At 36.4% G+C, this 9,387-nt stretch overlaps 1 protein-coding gene across 6 annotated transcripts in view; it reads left to right on the top strand.

The window, feature by feature from the left end:
• Positions 1 to 5,599, top strand: part of erc2 (ELKS/RAB6-interacting/CAST family member 2) — a 61,565-nt gene extending 55,966 nt beyond the window's left edge. For 3 of the 6 annotated variants that reach the window (XM_051122389.1, XM_051122393.1, XM_051122392.1), the window contains 5 exons: positions 1,619 to 1,999; positions 2,565 to 2,712; positions 4,483 to 5,031; positions 5,309 to 5,372; positions 5,462 to 5,599. In XM_051122389.1, the coding sequence (XP_050978346.1) occupies positions 1,619 to 1,999; positions 2,565 to 2,712; positions 4,483 to 5,031; positions 5,309 to 5,335 (1,105 nt within the window). In that variant the 3' untranslated portion in view covers positions 5,336 to 5,372; positions 5,462 to 5,599. Of the gene's footprint in view, positions 1 to 176; positions 189 to 1,618; positions 2,000 to 2,564; positions 2,713 to 4,482; positions 5,032 to 5,308; positions 5,373 to 5,461 lie in introns of all 6 variants that reach the window. The other 3 variants (XM_051122394.1, XM_051122395.1, XM_051122390.1) reach the window with 3 other exon arrangements.
• Positions 5,600 to 9,387: the final 3,788 nt, after the last annotated feature.

The following is a 9,387-nucleotide window of genomic DNA, read 5'->3' on the forward strand; positions in this document are numbered from 1 at the left end:
GTTTCTAAACCGCTCCTTGTTTCTCACGTGACTCTTTCCAGCTGTTTTCTGCTTTGTTTCGATGAATTCTAAAGTTTTGTTTTTCATTTCCTTCCTGTTTGCTGTGTTGTGGCTTCTCTTCCTTCCCGTTCCTGTCCTTCCTGCATCCTTCCTCCCTCTTCTTTCTCCACCACCAGTCTTGCTCCCAGGTAAGTAGGGTGTTTTTGACAGGTGTCCACCCTTCCTTCTGAGCAATAACCAAGCGTGCTTTGTTCATGTGATGTTAGAAAAGTAACTCACATTTGCTTACATTTTCCTCACATTGCATCTAGTGTGATGTTGTCACAGTTATGAGTCATATTTCATGGTGGTTTTGTGTTGTGTTGTTATTTGCACTTAATAATCACACATACAGTGACCCCAAAATGTATTTGGATACTTAAAATACAATATATGTCATTGCATTATATTAAAGCCTGCTGGCTTTTGCAACCAAATTATGACTTTTGAATGGATGTATTGAAATCTCATACAATTTTTCCAGTACAAATTTCTAATAATTCTTAAATCAAGATACATTTAAAAAAAATAGTAAGAAAAATAAGCTTGTTTCCCCTTTCAGTTAAGTTTATTTTTCTTACTTTTCTTGTTTTAAGTATAAATTTGCTTAATCTTGATACATTTTTTTAGAAAGCAGCACTTAAAAAATTAATATTCTATCATCATTTTCACAACCAAACCTTCAAATGCTCACTGACGCTTCAGAAGGAAACACAATGCATTGAAAATGTTTTAAATTTGAATATAAGGGTACATTTAACTTATTTTGTCTTCTGGGACACATTTAAGTATCTTCTGAAGGGCAGTACTCAATGACAAATATGATATTTAAGCAAAATAAGAAAAATGTACACATCTTCATTCTGTTCAAAAATTTTCACCCCCCGACTCTTAATGCATCGTGTTTCCTTCTGAAGCATCAGTGAGTGTTTAAACCTTCTGTAATAGTTGCATATGAGTCCCTCAGTTGTCCTCAGTTTAAAAAGATGGATCTCAAAATCATACAGTCATTGTTGGAAACGGTTCAAATACACACAAATGCTGAAAAACCAAAGAATTTGTGAGCCCTGAAGGATTTTTTTTGAAGAACAGCGGGCAGTTTAACTGTTCAGGACAAACAAGGGACTCATGAACAACTATCACTAAACCAAAAAAAAAAAAACACACAGCTGTGTATCATTCAGGTAACAACACAGTATTAAAAATCAAGTGTATGTAAACTTTTGAACAGGGTCATTTAAAAAAATTCAACTATTATTTTCTCTTGTGGATGATATATAAACATCTTTTATGTGAAATATCTTATTCAGGTCAGTACTAAATAAAAAATAACATGCATTTTGTATGATCCCTCTTATTTTGGTAAAATAATTAACATTTTTGCAAGGTGTATGTAAACTTTTGACCTCAACTGTATGTAAAGTCTTGAAGTAAAATGTTACTGATATTTGTACTGGAAAACAGGACAAAAATGAGATATGAAAATTAATTGGGATCATTATATCATGTTTGGTTAAATAGGGTTTTGTGACTGCTATTAAATTCGGATATTCAGGTGACACTCTGTATGTTTTCTAAGGCAAACCAAGGATCAAAATAAAAAGGGCCCAGGCATCAAGCTTGGCCCTCAGATGGACAAGAAAGGCCCTGGGAATATCTTACAAGACCAACGCAAGGATAATCCAATGGACAACCCAAAGGTGTGTGGGTTTTTATATTTAAAGGCTTTAAATAAACCGAAAACAAGAAAAACAAAATGTTTTCTCTTTATTGTCTTTTACGTTTTCATTATTTCACAGATGGAGGAGTTGATGAATGTTTTGGAGAAGACAAGGCAGGAGCTGGATGCAACTAAGCAGCGTCTGTCCTCCACCCAACAGTCTCTGGCTGAGAGAGACGGCCATCTGACCAACCTCCGACAAGAGCGCAGAAAACAGCTCGAGGAGATCTTGGAGATGAAGTAAGAGTCCTTGTGATCAGACTGTTTCTTCTTACAACACAAGGGATAGTTCACTCAAAAATAAAAAAAATACCCCATGATTTACTCACCCTCAAGCCATCCTAGTTTTATATGACTTTCTCTCTGAGTCAAATACAATCAGAGTTATATAAAACAAAATGTCCTTGCTCTTCCACACTTTTTAATGGCAGCGAGTTGGGTTTTAAGATTTAAGATTCACTTCAGAAGGCTTTTACTAATGCCTTGGAGCTGTGTGGAGTACTTTTTATGATGGATGGATGCACTTTCTTGAACTTCAAAATCTCAACACCCATTCACTGCCATTATAAAGCTTGGAAAAGCCAGGACTTTCTTTAATACAACTCCTATTGTATTAATCTGAAAGATACAAGTCATATACACCTGTGTTGGCTTGAGGGTGAGTAAATCATGGGGTATTTTTCATTTTTGGGTGAACTATCACTTTAAATATTTGATGTCTAAGACATCTTTAGTCTGCATTCCTTTTTTTGCAAGCTGCTCTGTGTGCATGCATACATATCTCAAGACTGTCTGTTCTTTGCAGACAACAGGCTCTGCTTGCTGCTATCAGTGAGAAGGATGCTAACATTGCTTTGCTGGAGCTGTCCTCCTCCAATAAGAAGAAGACACAAGAGGAAGTGCTGGCCCTGAAAAGAGAGAAGGACAGACTGATGCATCAGCTCAAACAACAGGTCAGCCAATTTCTGTATTTAGAAAACCTATTTAATTGCAGCTAGTATTAAGATATTGTAGAGTGAATATATCATTAATTTTTCATAAGGATGACAGAAATTGAAATTCAATAATTATTATCTTGAGGTCAGTAAATGTCAAATGGACAATATTGTATATATGTATGATTTCAGATTAAAAAAGGACATAAAACAATAAAAATGTAATAGTTTGTATGTTATAAGTGAATTTAGGCCTCACACCATTAAAATTGTACTGTATGAAAGATGGATAAATATTACATAGGAAATATATAGTAGGCTTAACGCATATTAAGACTGATTTAATTAAATAAATAATATGCCCTGATGTTTCAGAATGTGTTTATTTACACACGTGTAGCTCATTATACAATGTTTTTCAGTGTTTTAGAGACACTAAAAAACATAGTATTATGAGCTGCAGATGTGTAAATGTGCTTCACTCAAAAACGGTTTGTTTGAAAAAAAATATGCAAATATTTTTGTTTATTTACATTGTACTATAAATTTTTTTTATTTTTAGAAAACTATATACAATTTTATATAAAATAAATTATATACATTTTTATTTTACAGTAAAATAGTTTTTTTGCAATATATGTAATTTATTTTTAAATATACCAATATATTTTTGTTTAATGACGATAGCAAAATCATAAAGTCAAACATTTTTGGACAGAAGCATTTTTTGCTCACCAATCCTGCATGTATTTGATCCAAAATACTGCAAAAGTAGTAATATTGTGAAATATTTTTACTATTTAAAATAACTGCTTTCTATTTGAATATATTTTAAAATGTAATTTATTCCTGTGATCAAAGCTGAATTTTCAGCATTTTTACTCCAGTGTTCAGTGTCACATGATCCTACAGAAATCATTCATAATATGGTGATTTGCTGTTCAAGAAACATTTTTAATTATTATCAATATTTAAAACAGTAAGTACAGTTTCAATTTAATTTTTTTCCAATGTCATGCAGTGCTAATATACAGTATTTTCTAATTTTCTAATTATTCTTTGCTATAATCAGTCACTATCCCTTTATTTTATTTCCTGATGATTGCTCAAGTTACCCAATTCTTACGATAGCCAGAAACAATTAAATATCCAATATCAGCCAATAAACTAAAAAAAATGGTGCTGATTACAGTATTGTGTGTTCTTATTTTTAGCTTCAGAGGGATGTTTTTCCCAAAATGTGGTCGTATCAACTTACAACGACCAGGGAATGAGTGAAAGACAAAGTATTAGAAAATGTTGTATTTCCACTGAGGCATGTAGCCACCTGATACCTTATAAACTCAATAAGCTCTGTTCTCTGGAAGTCTATGCTTCATTGGCTTCTAAAAATTGAGTAAAAGCAAACCAATTACCTTTTGTACAAGCCATTTAGAGATTTTTTCATATTCTGTGAAAATCTGAGAATCTATCCACCATTTTTCCCATAAGCAGCCCATTTGTCATTTTTTTGGGTCAGGCTTCCGGTCTCATCCGCATCCAGCTATTTTAAGCCATACAAAACAGCTCGCTTTGCAAATTGGTGTCTTTCCATGTTGTTTTAATGTGTTATTTTACTGGTTTGTAGTGCAAAGAGTTTTACGGTTTACTGCACATTCTTATTCTCCTCGCTATTTCCTTATAGTTGATTATGAACCGGAGGTCTCACCCATAGGCTTACTTCCGCATTGAAGAAAAAGGTGGATATCAAAAATATGGTGCTTGTGTCTTCTTTATATCCAATTTTAGACACAGAGCAGGATGAAACTGATTGCCGACAACTACGAGGACGACCATTTTCACCCTCACGCTCCGCCACCCCACATGCAACCTCAACCCCTTCATCCTCAACCCCAACCCCAGCCACAGTACCCGCAGCCCCAACACCCCCACCAGCCTCCTTACCCACACGCGCCCCATCCCCAACACCCACAGCCTCCTCCCCACCACCCTCAACACCCGCAGCAGCCGCCCCAGCCTCAATATCCCCACCCGCAACACCCCCAGCATCCTCAACCGCCCGGCCCACACCAGCACCCACCTAGACCCCAGCCGCCCCACACTCAGCACCCTCAACACCCTCAACACCCACATCCCGGGGTCCCTCCGCAGCAGCACCCCCATGGACCACCGCCTCCGCAGGGCCCCCACCCTCAGCCCATGCCACACCAACAGCAGCACCCCCATCACCCTCAGCACCCCGGCCCGCAGGGCCCACACCCTCGACACCCTCCACCGCACCATCGGGGTCCAGGCCGTGGACCACCTCATCCCGGACACCGCCCCGCCCCAGACCAGGTTTGTACGGTAGCTTGACTTAATGAGCTAAATTAGTGTGTATTTGTTTTTCCTACTTACTGCTGTTCATCAGCCTTCACAGTATTTCTTATCTAATCCAATACTTGTTTCTTACTAATTTGTGCCTGTTTTGGCTCTATTTGTCTATATAATCTACCTGTCAATCACTGTAATACAATCACTAAATTTAAACAACCTGCTCTTTCACCTTTAACTCATCTAATTCTCCTCATTTCTTTCTGACTTCTGGATATCTGGATATATTTTGGACTCAAAGGATGATGAAGAAGGAATTTGGGCATAACTATTTCCAAACCAAAGCTATGATGTTGTTTTATGGGGTGAGATTTTAATGCCTGATAACAGTTTTCTGGTTTAAAATGTGCTTTGGCAAACAGTAGGTTGATTAATGTTTTTCTTATGTTCTCAGACAGTTCAGTCACTAAAGGAGGAGCACAGCCATGCCATACAGATGAAATTCGACATTGTTCACTTGGCCAGTCTTTACCTACAATCAGATTCATTCTTTTGGATGGGGCCCCATTTTTTTCCATGCATTAAGGAAAGAGGCGGAGCATTAGTGTGAGTGGGAGGGCCAAAGCTGGAGATGACCACCTGAGCAGGTAAATATTGTCAACACTTTTTGTGCAGTTTTTTTTTTTTTTTGATTTCACAAATTTCATGTCATACCATGCTGTTGTGGTTAGTAAGGTTACTATTAATTGATATGCACTACCAGTCAAAAGTTTTTGAACAGTAAGATTTTTAATGTTTTTTAAAGATGTATTTTCTGCTCAGCAAAACTGCATTTATTTGATCCAAAGTACAGCAAAAACAGTAAAATTCAAAAATATTTTTACTATTTAAAATATCTGTTTACTATTTGAATATATTTTAAAATGCAATTTATTCCTGTGATTTCAAAGCTGAATTTTTAGCATCCTTACTCCAGTCACATGATCCTTCAGAAATCATTCTAATATTCTTTTTTGAAATTTAAGCAATTTAAAGCATCCTTGCTAAATAAAAGTATTATTTCTATCATTTCTTTCTCAAAAAATAAATACAATTTTAAAAATATACTGACTCAAAGCTTTTGCGTGGTATAGTGTATAATGTTACGAAAACGTTTTATTTCAGATAAATGCTGATCTTTGAAAAAATGTACTCAACAGTTTTAAATAATGATAATAATAAGAAATGTTTCTTGAACAGCAAATCAGCATATTAAAATGATTTCTGAAGGATCATGTGACACTAAAGACTGGATTAATGATGATGAAAATTAGCTTTGAACACGGGAATAAATTACATTTTAATATATATATTCAAATAGAATAAATTAAATTAAAATAGTAAAACTATTTCAGAATTGTACTGTTTTTGCTGTACTTTGGATCAAACAAATGCAGGCTTGGTGAGATGAAGAGACTTTTAAATGTAATTAAAAAAAAAACATAAATATTACTGTTCAAAAACGTTTGACTGGTAGTGTAAATATACAGTAAATAATATAATATAAAGAAATTAATATATTCACCAAGTGCACATTCTATTGATCAAAAGTGGTAACAAAATGAAAACTTTTCATATGACATTGAAGACTGGAGTAATGATGCTGAAAATTCAGCTTTGCATCACAGGAATAAATTACATTTTAAAATATATTTAAACAGTAAACAGTTATTTTAAATTGTAATAATATTTTACAATATTACCTTTCTAAATACAGCTTTCTTGAGCATAAGAGACTTGTTTCTGAAACATACACATGGTGTAATATTAATGCTAAATGACACTCTCTTAAAGATAGTTATTGCATTTTGTTGTTGTTGTCATTTCAGATGATTAAAAAAAATAATAATTGGAGAGGAAGTCTGGACTGAACAGAAACGCAGTCACTTCCTGGTGCAGTCCTTTATTCTAAAGACATTTGCCTTGAAGACTCTCCATGCTCAGTCAACACTAGATGAGACAATGCAGCTGCTCCTTCTTGCCTGGTTTTCACTTGCAACCAGTGCATGCATTCAGCTGGCCCCGCCCCTTTCCAACACCGCCCCGCCCACTCTCATCTAGCTCCACCTCTGCACCCATTCAAGCCTTGATTCTATCAGCCTTGGTCATTTCTGTTTTTTATGTAATCCAATTTGAAAAAAATTGACCATTTTTTACAATCACATCTGCATTTGCAGTTTAAATGTTACAGGGCAACTGTTGCCTGCCTTGGATTCTTTAGGTTTTATTATATGTGCTATACATATGTACTTAGGTTTGCGTATGCACTGCGATATGCATGTCTGTGCCACATTTAGTCTCCATCCTTGGTTTTTTAGGGTATATTAGACCTTGGTGGTGTCTGTCACGTCTTTAGCGTTACCTCAGTTGATTCTCAGAGGTAGTCTACTCTATGCAGAGTTCATTCGTCTCACAGATTATAACGCACATAACACACCACGCTAACCAGAATTGGCCCTTTCTTTTCGCTCGTGCTCCACTCCGAACCCCAAGCCTGGTCTGCATGTAAGCTCTCATGCACCTATGCACCTCCACCCCTCACAACAGGGAACATTTCTAATGGTGCTTCAACTGGTGCTCAGGCCCAAAAGAGACGGAGACAGCCATGGCTACAACCATTTCGGACATTTCCGTAACTCTCCCCACATCCATTGCGCCACGTTTCTTCGGAAGATAATCGAGATGTTCTCCCAAGCTACTGCTGCAGGTCATAGCATTGATGAATTCAAGACGTCAAGGCCAGTCCAACCTGCGTGTCCCATAAAGGGAATGTCCTTCTCCTTTAACGAACCGCCCCACCAGGTACCGGCGGAGTTTCCGCCAAATTCTCGTAACGTCTCAACATGGTGGCGAGTGCCTATTTATAAATAGATAGTAGATATATAGATAGAGAAATACTAGCTTAATAAAGTGTGTCTACTGTGGTCAGACTATTGTGTCAGAAATCAAAGGAAACTTCTTTTTTGTTTCGGTGTGTTTGAGTCGTGTGTATCATTGTCTGTTTGGCCCTCAAAGTGCTCCCATTACAAAATCTTCGCACTGGGGTTTATGCAAAAAAAAAAAAAAAAAAAAAAAAAGAACGGATAAGGTCTTTTGCAGGACATGTGCGGAATCAAGAATATAGATCTTCAGCTAGACAAAGTGTTGTATAGAATATGTTGCACCTCACAAAAAAGAACAAAAAATCAAACGGCAATGAGATCGGAAGTACTTTTGCAGCGCAGTGGATTTAAACGTGTACTTGAGGGTTAAGCTGTTCACGCTGAAAGCGAACTGTAGTTACTTTATTTCCAGTGGGTTTTGGAGACTTAAGGCGGATTTCATTGCTGTCATTGTGAACGCACCTTAAAGGGACAGTCCACCCAAAAATTTAAATTCCGTGATTGTTTAAAAACCCAAACTGTTTCAGTTTCCAACATTAATTGGTTAAAAAATATAATGAAAGTCAATGGCAACCGAAACTGTTTGTTTACCAACATTCTTTCAAAGAAACTCTGGGTATTAAGACTTGTATAGTTTAATATAATGTATGTGATGTCTCTTACTGAAATATGTGGTAGAAAACCCAAGATTGATTTACGTTATTTAAAAAAATCCATATCGTTTTATACATATTTTGGACTATGGGGGACACTATTATTTCAGTGACGTCAGATGGTTGCGTTCAGCGCTCAGAATACACACAACTCTGAAAATAAAATACTGATGCAATGCCACATTGTACAGCTTTTGATTGTTATTTTCAGTCAAAGGGCAACAAGAGAAACAATGTAAGTCTTCACTGCTTTCCTAGCAATAAGAAGAGGAGAAAGGAATAGGAAGATGCCTGTGGATGAATAAAACTTCCTAAAGACCAGAGTCTTTGTTCTCTCCACTTTAGCCCTGATGCCTTTGAGGATTTTAGTAGACCACAGCTACTGAAAGAGCTTACAGGTGGCAGTGGATATAAGTGTAGACTTAAACAAAATGCCGTGCCATCGATTTTTCAAAACACCCCCGGATAATGAGTGAAATCCACATTGAGAAACTCCTTCAGTGGCTGCGGCGTCATGACAAGCGTTGGCAGGTTTACATCCTGCCAGGATGACATCTATCTTTGCCATTTGTAAGCTCTTTCAGTAGCTATTTTATTTTCTGAGTTGTGTTGTGGTAAAACTAACAACAGGTAGTGCCAGTAGCTCACCAGGTGCAACAATTTGATGTCATCAAAATAATAGCGCCCCCATGGTCCGAAATATGTATAAAACAATGTGGATTTTTTAAATAACATAAATCGTTTGTGCATTTTCTGACATATTTTAGTAAGAGACATCATTTACATTATACTAAGCCTAAGTCTTA

Source organism: Labeo rohita, chromosome 11 (assembly GCF_022985175.1).
Source record: "Labeo rohita strain BAU-BD-2019 chromosome 11, IGBB_LRoh.1.0, whole genome shotgun sequence".
NCBI classification, from domain to species: Eukaryota; Metazoa; Chordata; class Actinopteri; order Cypriniformes; family Cyprinidae; genus Labeo; species Labeo rohita.